The sequence below is a fragment of the Podarcis raffonei genome, chromosome 10 (genome assembly GCF_027172205.1).
Source record: "Podarcis raffonei isolate rPodRaf1 chromosome 10, rPodRaf1.pri, whole genome shotgun sequence".
In the NCBI taxonomy this organism is placed as follows: Eukaryota; Metazoa; Chordata; class Lepidosauria; order Squamata; family Lacertidae; genus Podarcis; species Podarcis raffonei.
In genome coordinates this window covers 71,156,976-71,178,730 of record NC_070611.1, presented here as the reverse complement: position 1 = coordinate 71,178,730, position 21,755 = coordinate 71,156,976, and the positions used below count along the sequence as shown (strand labels likewise).

General features: G+C 49.1%; 2 protein-coding genes across 5 annotated transcripts in view; one reads left to right on the top strand and one right to left on the bottom strand.

Moving 5' to 3' along the window:
• Positions 1-6,248, top strand: part of TASOR2 (transcription activation suppressor family member 2) — a 60,556-nt gene extending 54,308 nt beyond the window's left edge. For all 4 annotated transcript variants that reach the window (XM_053405068.1, XM_053405070.1, XM_053405069.1 and 1 more), the window contains 3 exons: positions 71-252; positions 2,811-2,925; positions 5,344-6,248. In XM_053405068.1, coding sequence (XP_053261043.1) covers positions 71-252; positions 2,811-2,925; positions 5,344-5,347 — 301 coding nt within the window. In that variant the 3' untranslated portion in view covers positions 5,348-6,248. The remainder of the gene's footprint in view (positions 1-70; positions 253-2,810; positions 2,926-5,343) is intronic.
• A 1,963-nt stretch (positions 6,249-8,211) lies between these two features.
• The window catches only part of GDI2 (GDP dissociation inhibitor 2), a 28,794-nt gene continuing 15,250 nt past the window's right edge, over positions 8,212-21,755 (bottom strand). The window contains exons 4-11 of the mRNA XM_053405080.1: positions 19,343-19,477; positions 17,752-17,950; positions 16,237-16,368; positions 14,783-14,882; positions 11,837-12,008; positions 10,227-10,371; positions 9,435-9,489; positions 8,212-9,335 (exon numbers count right to left, since the gene is read on the bottom strand). Coding sequence (XP_053261055.1) covers positions 9,180-9,335; positions 9,435-9,489; positions 10,227-10,371; positions 11,837-12,008; positions 14,783-14,882; positions 16,237-16,368; positions 17,752-17,950; positions 19,343-19,477 — 1,094 coding nt within the window. The 3' untranslated portion in view covers positions 8,212-9,179. The remainder of the gene's footprint in view (positions 9,336-9,434; positions 9,490-10,226; positions 10,372-11,836; positions 12,009-14,782; positions 14,883-16,236; positions 16,369-17,751; positions 17,951-19,342; positions 19,478-21,755) is intronic.

The window sequence follows — 21,755 nt, the reverse complement described above, 5'->3', positions numbered from 1 at the left end:
CTTTTGGGGCACAGTCCCAAACTCAAAGCTGTTTGGGACCAAACTCTCTTGACGTTTTGTTCTCCTGCAGGAAGGACCCTGCAGCTCACGCCAAGGAGATGCTCCTGAAATCCTGCCAGGGTTCCAACATCACCGAAGTTCTCCACTACCATCAGTGCGATTCCAAGTCTTCCCCGAGATCCGAGCATCTGAATTGCTTGCTGAACTTGCAGGTTCAGCACATCAGCAGGAGATTTGCCGTATTCCTCACAGGTAGGGAGATCTTGCCATATCCTGCCTGTGGGGGCACTTCTCATGTGGATGTCTTCTTCTCTCCCCCACCCCTGCAAAAAAAACCCCACATTTTCAGGGCAGTGTGAAAAAGGATGTGCAGACAAGCAGCCTTTGTGGGTCCTGGCCCTGCTGAGAGGGGCTTTCCATTGCCTTGAGCTTTTCCAGAATTTCCAGAGGTTTAGAGTATTTCTGAATGGCAGAGCAGCCAATGAGACCATAGTGGGATCGTTAGGAAAGGGGTTGAAAACAAAAGTGTCGGTATCATAATGGGATTGTGCAAATCTGTGGTGCGACCACACATGGGATGCTGTTTTCAGTTCTGCTTACCAAACCTACAAAAGGATATTGTAGAGCTGGAAAAGGTTCAGAAAACGGCAGCCAGAATGGTTTGGAGCCATGTTGGGAGCTTTTTAGTTTAGAAAAAATGAGAGCAAACTAAACATTTGGGACTTTTTTTCCTTTTCTTTTTTTAGGGAAAAATGCAGGTGTAGAGGATTAGACAAATTTGTGGAGTCGATGGCTGCTAGCTATGATGGGAATATTTTACCCACTGTCAGATGCAGTGTGGTTCTGAATTCCAGCTGCGAGTATTCCCAAGGAGAGTGCTCTTGCACTCAGGTCCTCCTTGCAGGCTCTCCCAATTGTCCCCTGTGAGAACAGGGTGTTGGGCTAGATGGGACTTTGTCCTGAACCAACGGACAGGCTCTGCTTACATTCGTGTGTGTTCTCCAGGTGTTGTGCACTAAAACTCCCATCACCTCCGACCATTGGCTGATGGGAGTTGTAGTCCAAAAGCAGCTGGAGAGCACTATGTTTGCTTTCCTGATAGAGATCTGGTCTTAAGGCACACATGGGCATTTTGGGTTCCTGCTTCCCAGCTGGGACGCACCCCTTCTCTGTTACTGCCGATTGACCAGAGAAATTGCTTTAAGACAGGAGTGTCAAACTCAAATCCAGGGGGCCGCATCAGCAGTTTGGTCACCCTCAAAGGGCCGGTTGTATCTGTAGGACTTTATCAAAGTTATTTTTCCTTAGGCACTGGTGTGTGTTGTCTTGAACCTATACACTATTTAATATACCTATTCCAGTACGATTTTAAATAAGAATAGAAGAAGAAATAATAATGATTTTTAAAAAAGATGACGAGATGGGCTTCCAGGCAGACTGGAGCTCCAACGGGGAAGAGACAGGAGCCTGTCCCAACAGTGCAGAGCAGAAGCAAATGTTGCCTCCCCCCGCCCTGCCGCCGCACTCAGGAGTCGGAGGATACGGAGCTGCAGTTTGGACAGCAGCAGTTTCTTCCTTGCAAGGGAGCCCCAGCGGCACTGCGGGCGCAGGTGGCCAGGATGTCCTGCTGGGGCCCCGAGCTGCTGCAGTTGTTCCCGGGGAGGGGGCTATCCGCGAAGTCCTCCGGCCCGGAGAAAGCCGATGTGTTGGCGTGGGGAGGGGGGCGGTGTTTCATAGCCAGGCTCCCGCAGCCAAGTTGCTGGCAGGCTCCCACTTTGCTCCAGCCGCCCAGATGCCGGCACGGTCCTCTTCGGGGTGGGAGGCGCCCCTGCTTTGCGGTGTGGCACACCGCCCGCCCGCCCGGCTCCCTCCACCCCACTCTGCGCAGCTGAACCAGCAGCAGCTTTGCCTCTCCCAGCCCAGCCGGGGCACACCGCCTGCGGCAGGACCTGCACCGGGTCCCCGCTCTCCACTCGCCTCCGCCGTTCCCTTCCCCGCCTGCCGGCCCCGCTACTTACCCACCAGGGCGACCCCCAGCCAGCCCCGCCGCCCGCGCCCCCAGCCATCTCCTCGCCAGCTGCAGATCCGCAGTGGCCTCTTCTTGCGGCCCGAGCGAGTGAGCGAGCGGCGTCCCAAGCGTGGCCGTCGCTCCCTGCCCTCGCTGCCAGCCTCCGCAGCTCTCTCGGGCTCCAAAAGTTGCCCCGCACGTGCGACCCGCCCCCTCGAGCAGCCGCACCTGGGAGGCTCCGAGGGGCGGAGGCAGCCGGCTCTGAGCTCGGCTTCGCGGGACCGCCTCCTCCGCAGCGAGCCCCGGACTGGACCGAGCGAGCAGAAAGCCTTTTTGTCCGGCCCGCAAGGCAGGCAAAAGCTGTGGGACTGGCCGGTAGGCAGCACCGACGGGGTGCGTCCGTTGGAGCCCTGTCTGCAAGCAGGCAGGGAAGGCTGTTCGCGTGGGTCACTTTTTAGAAAGGCAGAGAGCCTCCGCCGGAGTGCGGACCCTAAAATCTTGGTCGGGACCAGTAAAAAGGACCGGAAGCTCGCTTCCTCGCCCTTGATGCCATGGGCCACATGACGAGGTCTGGCGAGCCGGATTTGGCCTGCGGGCCTTGTGTTTGACACCCGTGCTTTAAGAGGAGTTTCACAAGGCCAAAACTGATCAAGCATTTCCCCCAACCAACTCCATTCCCACATACCCAGAGTTGGCCCAGCTCCCTGGAATTTAGCTTGTTGGGAAGCCATCTCACGGCATTGTATATTTTGCAGAGGTATTTGCAGCAGTAACATCTCCTTTTCTCATTTGCTCCTTGCAGAGAAACCCAGCGCCAGCCGAGAAACCATGGAGAATAAGGGGATCCTGGTGCTGGATGTAAATACTTTCGTGGCGACGGCTGAAAGTTTGGCAGCACCGTTTAGAAGTGGCTGTTGGTAAGCGGGAAGCCACGGGGGTCGTTTTTTGTACCGGGGAGCAGCGCAAATGGAGAAAACTGGAAGGCTTGCTAGCACCAGCCTTAGAAGGCGGGCGGATTTCATGAGTGGCAGGCGTTGTGAGCGCTCCCTATTCTGCCCCTCTCCCTGCTTTTTTTTAAGACCGGGGGGTTGGAACTGCTTTCAACCAAAGTCCACAGTCCCTTCTGGGCACTGAATGGGGTGGGCAGGGCCAAATGCAAAAGTGGGAGGAGCAAGAGGGATGATCACTTTAGGGACACTTTGCAGCCAGACCAAAATGCTTTGGGATGTGCAAAGCGTGGGCTGGGGATAAAGAGCCTGTATTGGGGATGAGTCATAGGATCACAGAGCTGGAAGGAGTTCTGAGGGCCAGATGAAGAAGTTTGAAGAGGCCGCATTTGACCCCTGGGTCTCAGCACAGGGTTTTAGAGCAATATTGCTTACATGAGTTGGTACAATGCCCCAGAGTGATGAATCAGGAAGGCCCCGGTTCAAACCCCAGCTCTGCCTTGAACTCCAAAGGGGGCCCTGAAAGCATCCCCCTCCCTCTGCTCCTCCCCATAGTTGCAATTTGAGGTTGATAAAATACTGAGTTCCCTTACATTGGAAGGACTATAGGGGAGGGGGCAACCTTAGGAGTCAGCAGATATCGTTGATCTCACAGCATCCTTATTGAACATGAAGAAGAAGTTTGGATTTGATATCCTGCTTTATCACTACCCAAAGGAGTCTCAAAGCGGCTAACATTCTCCTTTCCCTTCCTCCCCACAACAAACACTCTGTGGGGTGAGTGGGGCTGAGAGACTTCAAAGAAGGGTGACTGGCCCAAGGTCACCCAGCAGCTGCATGTGGAGGAGTGGAGACTCGAACCCAGTTCACCAGGTTACGAGTCTACCGCTCTTAACCACTACACCACACTGGCTCTGGGAACTGGAATCTCAGCGTCTGGTGGCTCACCCCACCTCAAGAAAGTGCATGCATGTGAAATGCTTTGAGCACTAAAGCACCATAAAAATACTAAAAATATCGTCCTTGTTTCTGATGCCGCACTGCGAACAGAACGGTTGAAGGGCTCCACCTGGTGGTCTGTGAAAGACCTGCACCCACAGCCCAGTTTTTTTCTGCCTCTCTTGTGCCTCCAGCCCAGGCACATCTTCATTACTTTTTCCGTTCTGTGGGGCCTCCTCCAAAGAGCTCAGTGCAGCATACATGATTAGCCCCTGCTGTTTTATTCTTGCAGCAGCTATGGGAGAGAAGGGGGCTGGCCGAATGTCAGCCAGTGATCTCCTGGATTGACGGATATTTGAACCTGGATCTGACATCCACTTCATCTGCTTGTGGATGTTTTGATGATTAGAACACCTGCAGTATATGCATATGAATTACCGTATTTTTCGCTCCATAGGACGCACCTTGTTTTAGAGGGGGAGAACAAGAAAAAAAACCTCCCCCTCTCTGCTCAGCGCCCCTTCAGCGTAGCGGCAGGAGAAACGGAGCCCCTTCTATTTCTCCTCCCGCTTCGCTGAAGGGGCGCTGCGCAGCTCTCCCTCTCTGCTGAAGCCAGGAGAGTCTTGCTCTCCCGGCTTCAGCAAAAGGAACCCGAAGCCTTCGGAGCGGAGCGTGAGTTCCTGCTGCGCTCCACAGGCTTCAGATTCCTTTCGCTGAAGCCAGGAGAGTCTATCCCTGAAGCCTGGAGAGCGAGGGGTCGGTGCGCACTGACCCCTCTCGTTCTCCAGGCTTCAGCGAAAGCAATGCAAAGCCTCCGGAGCACGGAGGGAACGCTCCCTCTGCGCTTTGGAAGCTTCACATTGCTATCGCTGAAGCCAAGGAGCCTGCATTTGCTCCATAAGACGCACACACATTTCCCCTTAATTTTTGGAGGGGAAAAAGTGCATCCTATAGAGCAAAAAATACAGTAGGTTTCAACCAAGGTTTCCCAAACTTGGGTCTCCAGCTGTTTTTGGACTATAGTTCCCTTCATCCCTGCTAGTTAGGGATGATGGGAACTGTAGTCCAAAAACAGCTGGAAACACAAGTTTGGGAAACCCTGATTTAAAATAAGGTAGTGGGCTGGTTGTGATGGAAACTTTCGTCTGGAGGGCCAGTTTCCCCATCCCTGCTGGAGATGTTGAGTTGAAAGGGGAAATGTCTGTGCAACAGGAGACACCTCAAGGATACCAGCAAGCAAGACTTTGACCACTGAGATGCTGCTGGAAACAAAAATACTGTTTGAACTCAGACCAAAAGTGTACTGTATTATTCTCCCCCTAATTCAACAGGATGACCGTGCCTTTTGTGTAATAACATCTCCTCCCTGCTCCGTATCAGTTTGCCATTTTGAAATACACAGCAGCATCAAGAGGGGTCCTTACTGTGATGTGTGTCCCTTTATTTTAGGTAACCCAGACAGATGCCTTCCTGACCTTCCATGGTCCTGGCGCAGAACGCTGAACAAACCTGTTCAGTCCCAGGAGAGAAATTATTATTTTTTTCTGCTTCCTGACTTGCACAATAAAAATTGTGCCTCATGCATAGGATGTTTTCTTTCCTTGTTCTTCCCCACTCCATCCTTGAATAGAACGGTAGCTGTTTTATTTAAGGGCTGCTGTTTTATTTAAGGGCTGTAGAGAAAAGTCGTCTTTATTTAACCACAATGTGGAAAAACCTTGTAAGAAAATTATTTGTGTTATTATTGATAGGAATTGTCTTGCATAGGAAGAAGCGTTATAATGACTGGGTTGTGCAGCTAATTATCATTGTGGGGTGGGGCAGGGGAGGGAGGGAAAACCTGTGTTACTTGAAGGTTTAGGAATCAGTCTGTTGGAGAGTTTTTCCAGACATACGGTACCTAACAGGCTCCATCCACCTGGAGCTTCACTGCTATGCTTTTGGACACTGGCTCAGATTCATTTAAGCAGTGCAATGGCAAAGCGGAATTGAGTCGCAGGTGGATCGTGATTGGTGTACTTAAATCACAAGCAACTTGGGGTCTGGTTTCCCCTTTTTAAAAATCACATTAAAACAAGTTACTGTGCAATGAACGTTACCTTTCAAGGTTTTTTTTATTCATCTTTTGCTGATGGGTATTAACCAGTAACAAGCAGAACTCCACCCCCCCACCCCCCTTGTAGATAGCAGAGTTTGAATTCTTGAATTAAAAACCTCCTTTCCTCTCTGAACTATTTATGGTGTTGCAATAAAAGGGCCTCCCCGGATTACAGCACCGACGAGAGGCGGAAATGTATCTCTTTGCAGATTTTTTTTTGTAACTAACATTTATAAATAAAGCTGGATAAAAAGTTGTTGGCTTGAATCAATGCGAGCAATGTCAAATGACTGGGAGGGTCGCCGCAGACTCCAAAATTGTGGTTCATTGTTAAGTGTAAAGTGGTTTTTGCACTGGGGCAAAGAGCTGCAAGCTTGCCAAAGCAGAGTGTGGGTTGGCAGCAGGTAGACAGACAGCAATTTTGAGCCGGAGGTTGCTGATGAATGAAGGGGTCAAGCCAGTATATGGCAGCTGTGAAAAAGGCGAGTTCCAAGGGATCAAAAATGCTGGAGTCACAATATCCTCTGGGGCAGCTACGGTTGGAATTTATATTTGACTGCCATAAAATCTGATAATGGCATAGGCAATGCTATCAACGTTGACCAGCCTTCACAGGGGCATTCTGCTTAGTTTCTCAGCATTGCATTGCAGCAAGGCTAAAATTCTCACTTCAAATCTGTCCTTAAGACCCGGTTCTTCCAGAAGATTGATCGTCAGCTGGCGTCAAGTGCTATCATTCCCCCAGATTCACCACTGTAAGCTTTCTGCAGAGCAGGGATGGGGAAACCAGTCTCACTCACATTGGGACTCCAATTCCCATCAGCCCCAGGCAGCAGAACCAGTGGTCAAGGACAATGTCTAGCGACATCTCTGCTGTAATAGTCCTGTCAGAATTTATCAGTGTCTACCTAGGGCAAATCCTTAGACTTGGAAACAGTAATATTGATTTGCACTGGGAAATGTTCATAAGCCTATGATTATGAACATGTTCATAAACTTCTGCAAGCATCATTGCATCCAGAGTCTTCTCCAAATTCCAAGAGGGACTAGCTAAAATTCCTGAAGCACTGGGTGACATAAATGCCACCGTATATATGCCACCGCAAACTGGTTTAGTGGTTACTGCTTCTTGGCAGGGGGCAAGGAGAGCATGAATGCGCTCTTCAAAATTCTCAACTGCATTGAGCACCATTTGGTGGAAAGGGAGAAATCCAAACAATGAAAACTACGCTCCGACCTTACGCTAGTGTTTGTGAGAGCGAGATGGACCTTGCAAAACATTCAAGCAGAAAGTAAAGCCGACAGAAGCCCCCCAAACATCAGAAAGAATGCTGCCAGCTCTCAGTGCAGAGTATCTCCCTGGCAGTCTTAAGAACTAGGAAGTTTGTGTTAGGATATAGTTCCGTTCCACCATAAAAGGGTACAGGCATGACTGCTGTGTGTCACATATCTGTTTATTTCCAGCGCTTGCTGGGAAGTTCCGTTTGTATATTGCTTTTGCTTTTAGCTGTTTTACTGGAGACGAAGAAGAAGAGGAGGAGGAGTTTGGATTTGATATCCCGCCTTTCACTCCCTTTAAGGAGTCTCAAAGCGACTAACGTTCTCCTTTCCCTTCCTCCCCCACAACAAACACTCTGTGAGGTGAGTGGGGCTGAGAGACTTCAGAGAAGTGTGACTGGCCCAAGGTCACCCAGCAGCTGCATGTGGAGGAGCGGAGACGCGAACCCGGTTCACCAGATTACAAGACTACCGCTCTTAACCACTGCACCACACTTCAAAGGGAAGCAGACATGTTTTTTCCTGCTGTTGAATAAAATGCTATCTCCCCAGCAGTATCCCAACAGTTTGCAGGATCCACAGCTGAGCTCCCAACTGTGTATATGCCTAGTAGACCATTTTGTTTTTCAGTGCTTCATCCGGATACCAAGAACAAAGGTGATGCAGCTAGGAGGTGATTCTTAACAGGTTTGCCTATTTGGGACTATCTGGAAATGATCTGCTAAGGGCCAAGAGGCAGCAGGACACACCCTCCCCTTTGGGAGAGCTCAAAGCCCCCTTCCTGCCTCCACCCTAGACCACTTCCCCCAACCCATTTGAGAGCGAACAAGGAGCCTTGCCCCTCAAGTCTTACCAGGGCCCTGTGCATGCCATCTACAGAACCCCGTGGGGCAAAGGAGGAGGGCGACTGAGAGGTGAAATCAGACCACAGCACGGAACTTGTTTCCAGAAGTTGGCTTTACTTGGCAGTACAGAAGTCATCTAGAGCCTTCCCCACCAGACAGAAGCAGCCCCACAGGCTCCATCAAATCAATACTGCAGCGCAGTTTGGTCCACTTGAGAAGCCAGACGTGGTACAGAAGAGGAGAGGGAGAGGGGGGAAGAAAAATACTTGCACAAACACAGACACAACCTTGCCTGCTTTGGAGTTTCATTCTTGCACCAAGTTTTGTTTTTATTAGTTTTATCGCCTTGAAAACACAAAAAGCCTTGCGGCACAGTTGTGTCCCGACAGATGTAAACGTTTTGAGAAGCTTTTAAGGAGAGGGGCGGAGGTGGGAAGAGAGGGGCTGGAGGGGAGGAGGAGGAGGAGCACACCGGGTGAAAATCCTGCCACGTGGCTGCAGTTGCTGTGGGCTTTGGCCGTAATGCAGCTTTGCGATGGAAGTTTAAGACTGGATGGGATGAGTCTCCTGGGCAGAGAGGGAGCATGGCAGAAAGACGAGGAAATGGTCAGCAGGGCACCACTTGCTTTCAATGGAGCACAGATCAAAAAGGAAAGGGAGGGGGCTACAAAGGGGTCAGGAAAAAGTGAGGCAGGTGTTAGGGGTTTGGGCTTGTGCACCCCACAATCTAGGTCAGCAAGGGAACTTTTAGCATCTGCTCATCCTTTAGTCAAGTTAGCAACAGTTAAAAAGTCAAGGGCATCAGTATCTGCCAATTTTGACACAGCAACCTCGTTTAAAGAATAATTAACACATGATTATATCCAAAGAGGGGAGGAGCGTTTTCACCAGTGCAGGACTCTTTTTTTTTTCTTTTCAATCTCAGGAGATATGATTACAAAAAGCAGGCTTTTACAATATTGAACTTCGTACGGTGCTCGCTTAAGTCCCTCTGTGTATACGTAACACACACCCCCAACACCAGCCAATTTAGATCTCTTAAGTTAAGACTTAAAAAAGCACCGTTACTGCTGGTCCTCCTCTCCGTAGATATCGTTCTTCTTCCGCTTCATCTCTTCGAAGTCGAACTCTGATCCCATCATCCTCTTGTAAATGTCTTTGATGTCATCACACGTCGTCTCAAAGTGGGTGGTGGCGTCGTAGGTGCGAGAAATAAAGATCTAGAAGAAACCACAAGCAAGGGGGCTTACTGCCAAAGCTTTCCCCTTCCGTCCCACCCACCAGGGCGTGTGGTCTTTTGCTTCCCAATTCATACAAACCTGGCTCTCTCTGCCCAGGTCAGTTGGTGCAAACAGGTCGCAGACGCTAACAAACCTAAGGGAGAGGAGAAAAGAAAAATCACTTTTAATGGCAATTCTGAAAAAAGCTTTTAAGTATGTTTCTAAAGGGCTCTCCCAGGGAGGTTGGAGCAAACTTATTTTCTCCTCTGGAAGCTAGGACCTGAACTAATGGCTCCAAGTTACAAAAAAGGAGATTAAACAACAGAAATAACTTTGATGGTAAGAGCTGTTTGACAGTGAAATGAACTCCCTCTCACACACAGAACCCCTCCACAAGTGGCCTCAAAACAAGCAGTTCCTAGAATGAAACTTAAACCTGACCATTAGGTCCAGTCGTGACCAACTCTGGGGTTGCGGCGCTCATCTCACTTCACTGGCCAAGGGAGCCGGCGTACAGCTTCTGGGTCATGTGGCCAGAGCAGCACACGGAAACACCGTTTTCCTTCCCACCGGAGCGGTACCTATTTATCTACTTGCACTCTGACGTGCTTTCAAACTGCTAGGTTGGCAGGAGCAGGGACCGAGCAATGGGAGCTCACCCTGTCACAGGGATTCGAACTGCCAACCTTCTGATCGGCAAGTCCTAGGCTCTGTGGTTTAAACCACAGCGCCACCCGCATCCCACAGTTCCTAGAATACATATTCTCAAATAACCCATAATGGATGGCAGGTGTGGGGGTGGCTTTCCTCTGCTGAGGGACCCCTTTTCTGGAGCTCAACAGGCCCTGTGCCTCCAAGTGAAGATGGCGAGTTTGGAGCAGGGGAACTTACTTCTGCTCAATAGGCTCAAGGAGCTCCAAGGCAGGCTTGATTTCCTTCTCCGGGTCGTTCGTCTCCACGGTAGTGCTCACAATGGCGATGTACTTCCCTTGCGCTGCCACGTTGTGTGCGGACGAGATCATGCAGACATAGATATCTAAGAGAGACAAAAGGGGCAGGAGTCAGGGGACCCCGTTTCTGGCTTGAGCTGCTTCGCCATCCCCGTCACAACACGCGGCTGAATTAAGACTTGCAGCAGAAACACAGCAGGATGCTGCAGCCCAGCCCACCAGAACAGGAAGTCGTCCCAGAAGTATCTGTTAGGAGAGCTCTATAAGTTAGCAAGAGCACTGATGCAGCCGGAAGGATCCAGACTCAAGCATGTAAAGAGCTCTGCTTGGACCCTCAAATCTAGACCGAGGTGTTAAGTATTAGGGATTTTATCCAGTAATAAGTCAGTCTCATTCAGTAGCACCAAGAGATCTATTAAAACTCTTCCGTTCCAGCTGGTCATTACAAGAATTCCCTAACTAAGAAACAGTTTGCTTTTCCTCCAAATCTCTCTTTTTTTGGTCACAAACAGGAAGTCTAAACTGTCTTATTGCTGACATTTGCAAGCAGCCCTGGAAGCCTTTTTTCAACCGAAGATTGTGTCAAAAATGCTTCACATAAACACAAAATATAGATAATATAGATAACATGAGCATTCTCTGAAACAATACAGTAAAGAAAAAAGAACTTGGAAAAAGAGTCTGCCCAATGAAGAGGCAGAATCCTGAGAAACATGTTAACAAGAAGCCGAACCACTGCTCCTACTCCAGAAATTTCTACAAAATCCAATTATCCCGAAAACAGCTTCAAAAGGATAATGATACAAAGCTTTGCTCCTCTACAGAATTACCGTATTTTTTTGCTCCATGAGACACACCTGACCATAAGACGTACCTAGTTTTTAGAGGGGGAATGCAAGAAAAAAAAATTATTTAAAGGGAGCGCAGAGCAGAGCCTGTATGCATCCCAGGCTCTGCTCAGTGCTCCCTTTCATGAGCCGCGTCACTGACGGGCTGCCCTTCTCCTTCCTTGGGGAAAAGCCCCCAAGACACACGCTCCGCGCAGCTCTTTAAAGGGAGGACGGCTCTTGGGGGCTTTTCCGGGAGGTGGGGGAAGGGACTGAGGGGCTAAGCCTGAAGCTAGAACAGCAAGAGGGATCGCTGCGCAGTGATCCCTCTCGCTGTTCTGGCTTCTGGGATAGCTGCGCAGCCTGCATTCGCTCCATAAGATGCACACACATTTCCCCTTACTTTTCAGGAGGGAAAAGGTGCGTCTTATAGAGCGAAAAATACGGTAGGTATGTCGGGGCTACCTTGGTCAATGAAAATGGCTGCAGTCTTCCAGGAAATGTCTAATCCCAGAAGGAATCTGCTGGTTTATGCCACCTGTCAATCTCACCTGACTTAGTAGTAGTCTACTAAATAAGAAGAGAACCATCAACACACCACTCATTTTTTAGCAGTTCCTACTGGGGTTTGTCTTGGGTCACTCGTTCGTGACACGACACATCAACAAGAGAGGCTGCAGGAGCCGTATGCCTCAAGCGAACCGACCTCATCTTCCAAGCTTACCCGATTTCCTGTTAACCTGGTTCTGGGGAATGATTATCTGGCACGAGTTGGCATCGTTGGTGTTCTTGATTGGGTGGCTCAAGATACAGATGACCCGGATGACTTTGCCGGCTTTTTTCACTCTCTCCGGGACATAGCTGGGGTCGCAGATGAGCTGCTTGCAGCGGGCAATCTGCAGGGGAGGAGGCACCGGTTTAGGGGCCCTTTCGTTTTCAAACAGACTGGATGTCAAGGTTCATCAGCAAGAATACTACAAGAGTGGCTCAGCCAGCGCCTGTCCGATACAGCTGCCACACCCCATTTGAACCAGGCAGAGGACCTTCTCAGTGGTGGCACCCGCCTTGTGAAATGCCCTCCCATCAGAGGTCAAGGAAAGAAACAACTATCTGACTTTTAGAAGACATCTGAAGGCAGCCCTGTTTAGGGAAGTTTTTAATGTTTGAAGTTTTACACTGTTTTTAGTCTTCTGCTGGGAGCCGCCCAGAGTGGCTGGGGAAACCCAGCCAGATGGGCAGGGTATAAATGATAAAATTATTATTATTATTATTATTATTATTATTATTATTAGTCATCTTCCACTCCCCTGAAGGGGTCAAAGTTTGCTCCTGTTCTGCTCTGCTGGGAAGGGCAGTGAAGGGTCAGCGACACAACCAGCCTCCTGGACCCTGCTGCTTCTAAATCTGCACGCAGGAACGCTACTTTCTATTAAGCAGAGTAGGAAAGAATGAAGAAATGCTTTGGCAAGGACAAGGAGTGTCTTGGATAGTATTTCCCCCCATCCTTTGCCCACACCGAGACTCTAACCAGGGCTAGGCAACCTAAGAACTGTGGGCCAGATGCGGCCCAATCGCCTTCTCAATCTGGCCCACGGGCGGTCCAGGAATCAGCGTGTTTTTACATGAGTGGAATATGTGCTTTTATTTAAAATGCATCTCTGGGTTATTTGTGGGGCATAGGAATTCGGGTTTTTTTCTTCAAAATATAGTCTGGCCCCCACAAGGTCTGAGGGACGGTGGACTGGCCCCCTGCTGAAAAAGGTTGCTGACCCCTGCAACACCCACCTGCCACAGCAGTTGATAGGCATTGACATCCCATAGTCAACCCTCCCTCACCACCCAACTGAACATGTCCCAGGGCCTTTTCAATGCTGTGTGTCTGTGTGTGTGCATGCTTGTGCTTTCTATCAATAGTTATGCCCTCAGCAGTTTCAACCCAGAGCAGCCTTCTTCTCAGCTTCTCATCTCCCTGGATGTTCTTGAACTACAATTCCAGTCATAATAATAATAATAATAATAAATTTTATTTATATCCCGCCCTCCCCAGCCGAAGCCGGGCTCAGGGCGGCTAACAACAATAAAACAATACAAAAGTACAACACAAACAACACTCTAAAATCATTCATTATAAAATTAATTAAATTCAAGCCACTGGCCACCACTGGGCCAGAGCTCCGTGAAGATTGCCGAGGGAGGGAGTCAGGCTGTGCCCTGGCCAAAGGCCTGGCGGAACAGCTCTGTCTTGCAGGCCCTGCAGAAAGATGTCAAGTCCCGCAGGGCCCTAGTCTCTTGTGACAGAGTGTTCCACCAGGTCGGAGCCACAGCCGAAAAAGCCCTGGCTCTAGTTGAGGCCAGCCTAACTTCTCTGTGGCCTGGGACCTTCAAGATGTTTTTATTTGAAGACCGTAAGTTTCTCTGTGGGGCATACCAGGAGAGGCGGTCCTGTAGGTACGAGGGTCCTAGGCCGTATAGGGCTTTAAAGGTTAAAACCAGCACCTTAAACCTGATCCTGTACTCCACCGGGAGCCAGTGCAGTTGATATAGCACCGGATGAATGTGATCTCGCAGCGAAGACCCCGTAAGGAGTCTCGCTGCAGCATTCTGCACCCGCTGGAGTTTCTGGGTCAGTCTCAAGGGCAGCCCCATGTAGAGCGAGTTACAATAATCCAGTCTGGAGGTGACCGTCGCGTGGATCACAGTGGCTAGGTCAGGGCGAGAGAGGTAAGGAGCCAACTGCTTAGCTTGGCGGAGATGGAAAAATGCCGCCTTTGTTATAGCTGCAATCTGCGCCTCCATGGAAAGGGAGGTGTCGAAGATTACACCCAGACTCTTAACGGACGGTGCTGGCACTAACTGCGCCCCCGCAAGAGATGGGAGTTGCCCCCCCAATCCCATATCGTCCCATCCCAGCCAGAGGACCTCTGTCTTCGAAGGATTTAGCTTCAACCGGCTCCCACGTATCCATCCAGCCACAGCTTCCAGACATCTGGTCAGTGTGTCTGGGGCCGAGTCATCCCTGACCATAGGCCCTGCTGGCTAGGAAACAATGGAAGTTGGGAGTCCAACCACATCTAGGGACCCGAGGTCAAGGAAGGCTGCCCTAAAGACTCAACTTAGCTGGGAATGCTGCACAAGATTACTCAGAGGGAAGCACTAGCAGGGCAATACATCAACACCAGCATCTATAGATGCCAACAAGCACCTTCCCCAACTTGGTGTGGGGAGAAAGGAGAAGAGGAACAGAAAGGATGACCCCAAACTTCTATCAGTTATGCTTCGTGAAGTTCACAGATGACGTTTCAGGGAAGCAGCCATGTCAATCTGTTGCACAGAGAGCCCAGGGTATCCTTCTGCAGAACAAAGAACCCTGTGGAAGCTTGAATTCCCATGGCATAAGTTTCTGTGAGGCACAGCCCACTTGTCAAAGCGGCTATAAAGAAGGGGGAGGCAGGGGCATCTAGAGAAGTGAGACCTGAATGACTCCATTTGTGTTAATTCTGCCACCAGTTTGGCCAAGGGTGAGAACTGCATTCAAGCACAAAACCCAACCGGGACCTGCAGATCTATCACCTTGGAGCTTTTCAGCCCTGTTTTCCCATCCCAGCAGAGGAGCCAGCGAATGGCAAGTAAGTTTTGAGCGGAAGAGAAAAACAAAGTCGCATTACCGTACCTCCCCTTCCGATTTCACTCCAACCACTTTGCCGTTTTCTATGACGATCTCTTCAATCGGTTTGTTCAGCATGTAGGTGCCTCCATAGATAGCGCTTAACCTGTCAATGAAGTAACATAGCTCAGAGCGGTGCCGGTGATGCCAGTTGCGGGTTCGATCCCTGTATGGAACAGCTGCCTATTTCTGCCTTGCAGGGGGCTGGATTAGAATTCAGCCTTTCTCAACCTGTGGGTCCCCAGATGTTGTTGAACTACAACTCCCATCACCCCTAGCTAGCAAGGCCAGAGCTCAGGGATGATGGGAGTTGTAGTCCAACAACATCTGGGGACCCACAGGCTGAGAACCACTGGATTAGATGATCCTCGGGGTCCCTTCAAAGCCTGCAATTCTATGCCCACCTGGCAAAGTGAGCTGATCACAAGTTCAGGCAGCTGAGACCCACAGTCCTGCCAAGAGCTGGGGGGCGGGCTGGCTATGGAAGGAGCATGCAGGCCCCCCAGACACAAGGTCCCACAGCCCACATTAAAGCACGGGCAGTGTATCCAAAGTATGGAAAATTGTACACAAAAGGCAATGGAGAAGCTCTTTCCTAGATTGGCTTATTGGAACTGGAAGGCTTTGACTGTGCGATAAGTTTGGAAGCCCCGTGTTTGCCAGGAAAAGGAATTTGAGCCGGACAAGGGGAACAATGCCTTTACTCGCAGGCAGGGGTGTAGCTAGCTGCTCCAGCACCCAGAGCGGCGGGGGCCGTGCGAGCCATGCAGGGGGGCGCTACACGGGGGCGGTATGGTGATTGGCGCACAGGAGCAGCGCACCGAGTTGCCCATGGAGTCTGCCTGGCAAGCCCCACGCTGCCATTTCAGGCAGCGCGGGGCCCTGAGCCACCACATCACTCCCAGGAGAGATGCATGACTCAGGCGTGCTGCAGGTCAGGCCCTGCGCTAAGTGCTGACCCCCGCGGTGTGCCAAGGATGACACCCTCTCCCTCCTACGCCCTTGCTTGCAGGCAACTCTGCTGGGAGGGTATTATACCATGCCTTGGTCTTTAGGGCTTGGGTTGCACAAAGTGGCTGTACTGAGGACTAACAGCAACTCATTCCCTTTCTCTCAGTTTTCACCGCGCAGGTGGCTGTGTGCTCCAGCCACACGACTCATTGAGACCCCCAAGCCTCTTATGGGTCAGGCACTTGGCTTTGCACATGGGTCCCACGCAGCCCAGCCTCTCGCTGAGGCGGCCCATGGTAAAGGCAGCAGCTGCCCATTGATTTCCCAAGGGAAAATCCCCCCAGTGGCAGACAATTCCTCTGCCAGCTGCATGTCGATTCCACAGAAAAATCAGAGGGGCCTGGAAGCAGAAAGGAAGGGAGCCCCAAAGCCTACGAGTGCAGAGAACGGATAGGCAATTCAGTGGAGCCACTTGCCAAAAAGGAAAAAGGAAAGAAAGGTTCTCTCACCTTGCAAATCCTTGGGGCAGCTCTCCCAGGCCATAAAGCGGATACAGGTAGGGGCTTTTGCCGTATCTAGCCAGAGACTCGCTGTACAGTTTAATCCTGTTGATTGTTTCTTGGCAGGGTTGGTCTAGGTAGCTGAGGGGAAGGGGAGAGTTTATATAATGAGGATCAGCTTTTCAGACACCTGGCTTGATCACTGCCTTTGTGCGTTTCTCTGCGCTTCTATGTCTAAACATCTAAAGAGGTTTAGTGATGAGAGTCTTAATGGTTTTGGTCTACCGTTATTTTAACTTTTCAAAAGTCTTAAGTTATTGTTTTCTTAATAACCACTTTGGTTTATGGTTTTCTGTGAACTGCTTGAGGATTTTCTCAGTCAAATTTTATAAATTTTGTGAAATAAAATGAATGAATCGGTTCCACTCTTCCTTTAGATGTTTCTCCACTAACTCAAACTTCAGTTACGCACTGCACTAGAACACAAAAGCCTCTCTTAAATCTTAGCACACAAGATATTTCTCATGGGCTCTTTTTAAAAGTTACACATTTCTATACCACTAGATTGGGGGGGGACGACGACATTGTAAAATGCAGATCATCAGAAGAATATAGAATTGGGTCACGTGACAGTGCGAGCTGGTGTAAATAAAAATGTTTGAAGCTGGCACCCAAACACAGAAAAGAAACCTGCCCCGTTTATTCCAAAATATAAGCCCTGCCATGCTAAATGGTCCCTTTCTTGTGACCAAACAGCTGTCGTGCTTCCCCAGATCTCAAAAACAGGCAGGAATGTATGGAGAAAGATAGTCCTTCAGGTAGGTTTTTTGGCTTTACATTACTACTACTACTACTACTAATTAAATTTGTATACTGTCCTTCATTAGAAGATTGGAGGGCGGTTCACATCGTAGTAAAATATACATAATGAAACAAAAATAAACCAATGACCATGTCACCCCAAAATACATTTAAAAGACCAGGAGTATATATGATGAGAATTATATTCTTATATCTTATAGTGTGGTGGTTTGTTTGATTTTTCTGTAATTTGTTTGTTTGATTGTATGTTTGTATACTTGTATGTATGTCTGTTTTTCATAAATGTATTTATTTTAAATTAATAAAGATACATTTAAAAAAAACAATTTGATCCAGTAGCGTACAGACAAATGGGGCAGATTCTTCAGTAGTAATGTCCCATGTTGTCAACAACCAGCTCCTATCAAGAGCCAGACTGCAATAACTTACACCAGCTGCAACATCTGGATGAGCCTTAGGGACAGCCCCACATAAAGCACATTGCAACAGTCCAGTTGGGCCATTGTGGCTGAGCTGTCTCAATCCTGTAGCAGTAGTCACAGCTGCTGAACTGGCCAAAGGGGCTTCCAGACATGGAGGCCGCTTGAGCCGCAAGCAATGGAACAAGAAGCACCCTCGCACTACTGCACACCTGTCTCTTCAGGAAGAGTGAAACCCCACCCAGAACAGGCATATCTCTCTCTCTCTCTCTCTGCCACTTACTCATCAGTTCTGTACAGTGCAAGGGCGTGGCCTGTGAAATCTATGACATCCTGGCCCAGGTCAAACTTCTTGTACACATCACGCATCGTGTTCTTCTTGGGATCAACACCTTCGAAAGTGCGGGCATCGTTCTCATCAAAGTTGGCAACGTACACCAAGAATTTCCGGAAGCGCCTTTTTTCAAACAAGCCCATCAGACCTACAAAACAAAGAGACAGGTCAGAAAACAGAACCTTGTCCGAAAGTTAGGCTGCAAACTTCTTCTGGATCCACAAGAGGGGGGTTTCAGCACCAACCTGGGATAAGTTACTGGACTTGCATTTCAGCAGCAACACTGCTACAGTTTAGGTAAGCATCGAAACTGAGGCACTGTCAGGCCTTCTCCAGTTTGGTTTCCCCAACGACCTCTCCTCAGAAGACACCCAGCTGAATTTGGCACATTGTTTTCTCCCTTGCCCACCAGCAAACACGCAGAAATTTAAGAGCAGCTATCTGCAAATATACTGAATCTGCACCCTTTTTTTGGCCATTACAGTCTGCTCTCCAAAAACTGCCAGGCCTGATCTGGGAATGTATGTCAGTGTGTTTTCAGACCAGGAGCTTTGCTCTGCTATTGGCAAGCTCCAGAGCAGCGATTCCTTCTACCAGGGCAAAAATAAACCTCGTTTGAAGGCGGGCTGATTCACCTCACAAATCTGAGCACGTGGCCGTAAACCAAGTGAGACCATAAGCATTCCTAGTTTAGTAGTCTATACCAATGAGGAAAAGCGGCCCAAGAGCTGAGGCAGTACTCCTTCCTAGCTCTGCTACTAGAGAGCCTTGAAGTTACTAATTGCCAGGGACTGGACTTGGGGCCTTATGCAAACAAAAGCAAGTGATTTACCACCAATTCTTAAGCCCCAAGCCTCAGAATTATTTGAAGGTGTGAAAAGGCATGTAATAGGAGTGACCCATGAACACGGTACTGAGCACTTGTTAGACTGCAAAAAGCTTTTTGAAAGTTATTATGGAACCATTAAGATACAAGATAGTGATTGTTCTAGCATAGATATCTCATTATAAGCCTCACTATAAGCCAAGTCTATGAATGGCATTAAGGAGTGCAGATTGGGCCCTCTGACTAATAATTGCTGGGAAAGTGAATGAGAACCAGACCTTTGAACGCATCCCTGTTTTCTATGTTGTAAGAAGTGAAAAAAGCATTATTCTTAAACATGGCACGCTAGGAATACTTCAGCTAGCCTGCATAGACATAAAGTTCTCATCTATTCAGTTGGTATATTCTTATGGTACAGAAGCATATAAATATTTTTTATAAATAAATAAGAATCTGTCACACAGATCCATCCATCTATGGTGAAGCTGTACCAGTGAATTCAAGCACTGCAAATTCAGTTTAGTGCTTATAAGTTAAAACCAGACTCGGTCTTTTGTACTAATTTGTTCTACACTTTGGAACAAAGCTCCGGTGCATATCCCTCAAAAATTTCTGAGGAGCGCAAGAAGTTTGAGCTCAATAATTTTGGACTCCGTATCTTAGAACTCTGGTGGGGAAAGCCAGAAGAGTACTGTGAAAGCTCCATCTCCTTACTGGACGCCAGGGCTTCTGCCTCAGTTGAAGGGACTTTATAAATCTTTCCTCCCTTGTAGACGAAGCTTCCTTCAATCACTTTGAAGTCCAGGTAACGAGTGACTTCTGTGTACAGCAACATCTTGACCAGCTGGCCTGAAACCAAAGCAAGTTTAATGAATACGAGTCAGCTGGAGGCGACACAGGTGAAGAAGATACAGTGAAAGACCCTGGATGACCAGTCAAACCATGTATTCAAACCATGTATACAGCAAGCCGGGAGGAGGGGCGGACGAGAGCTATGGCTCCTGTCCGTCCCTCCTTGCTCCTCCCGGCTCGCTGTAAAGCAAGCAAAGCAAGAGCCACATAGAGCATGTCAGCGGCTCTAAACTCTGCTCGCTTTACAGCGAGGTGAGAGGAGGGACGGACGCGAGCCACCCCTCCTCCTGGCTCGCTAAAACAAGAAAAGGGAAGAGCCTCTGACACGCTCTGTGTGGCTCTCGCTTTGCTTGCTTTAAAGCAAGTGAAGCAAGAGCCGCATAGAGAATGTACGCAGCTCTTGCTCTGCTTGCTTTACAGCGAGGCAGGAGGCGCAAGGAGGGAGGACGGGAGCCATTGCTCTCGTCCGCCCCTCCTCCCGCCTTGCTGTAAGGCAAGCAGAGCGAGAGCCGCTTACACAGCTCCTGTCCCGGCGTCTCCTCGTCTTGCTCCGGTTCCTGTGTCACCTCATTTGATTCAGAATATTTTTTTTCTTGTTCTCGTCCTCTAAAAACTAGGTTTGTCTTATGGAGCGAAAAATATGGCATACGGTTGTTGGCACTGCTTACAAAACTGCATGTGCTAAGAGTTGCACAGGATTCTGAAACTTCAGCTACAGTACACTTGACAGTTATAGGACTAAGAGAACCGAAGGTCTCGGCATGCTCTTTTTTGTAAAAACAAAACAAAACCCAGCCCTGCAGATTAAGTGATTAAGCCCTGGACTTAGCTTAATTCAGAGATGGGGGACCAGTAGCCCCCCAAATCATCATCCCTGACCTTTAACTTCCTGGCTCATTCTGATGGGAGCTGTAGAGCCACGGCTGTTTCCTGCTCCTGCTTTAATCAAACAGTTACGGCCAGCTAGAAAAATTTAAAGCCCTATGTGGCCAAGGACCCACGTACCTGTGGGACCGCCTCTCCTGGCATGCCCCACGGAGGACCTTAAGGTCCACAAATGACAACATTTTGGAGGTCCCGGGTTGCAAAGTGGTTAGATTGGTCTCAACTAGGGCCAGGGCCTTTTCAGTACTGGCCCCGACTTGGTGGAATGCTCTGTCCCAAGAGACTAGGGCCCTGCGGGACTTGACATCTTTCCGCAGAGCCTGCAAGACGGAGCTGTTCTGCCTGGCCTTTGGTTTGGACTCCGTCTGACCCTTATGTTTTCCTTCCCTTATGGTCTTGATCTACGGGCTACTTCTAAAATGAGGCTGCATTTTAAATTGCATTTTAACCTGTATTTTAAATTGGTCCCCCCATTACGATTTTACTGTAATTTTACTGGTGTTAGCTGCCCTGAGCCCGGCTCTGGCCGGGGAGGGTGGGGTATAAATATTATTATTATTATTATTATTATTATTATTATTTGGGCTGCAGGCCACCTAGCAACCAAGGTGGTTGCAGTGCACTCAGGGCCAGGTTAGTCTCATAGAATCATAGAGTTGGAAGAGACCACAAGGGCCATCGAGTCCAACCCCCTGCCAAGCAGGAAACACCATCAGAGCACTCCTGACATATGGTTGTCAAGCCTCTGCTTAAAGACCTCCAAAGAAGGAGACTCCACCACACTCCTTGGCAGCAAATTCCACTGTCGAACAGCTCTAACTGCCAGGAAGTTCTTCCTAAGCAGCTCCACAGCAGCTAGGAGCCTAACTAGGCTTGTAATGGAGAAGTGACAGGCTTAGGTTCATTACTGGAGGGGAAGGCTATCTGTGTTTTCGGCCAGGACCAGACTTCTCTGAGGATGGATGACACAGTGAGGCACTCTGCCTGCAGCAGCCCAGGCAAATAAGCAACTCTGTACCCCTTTGGAAAAGGCCGTAAGACGGCGGCTCTGATTATATGAGGGTATATACTGCCCACTCTAACACAGACGCTAAGCAAACATGCAAGCTATGGCAGTGGATCCCTAGGACAGCCAACTTGGAAGTAGGGGCAATAGCTGGTCTTTAATATCACAATATATCACCAGCTAAACATCACAATATATTGATATATCACAATGTCTGAAATAAGGGTGGAACGGTGTACAGTTGAACAGTAATGCTGAGCAATATATGGTTGCCAACATCATGTTATATCACCAGCTAAACATTGCAATATATCAATATATCACGATATCTGAAATAAGGATGGAGCTATGTAGACACACTGGTTGGCTTCACGGTTATTCCTG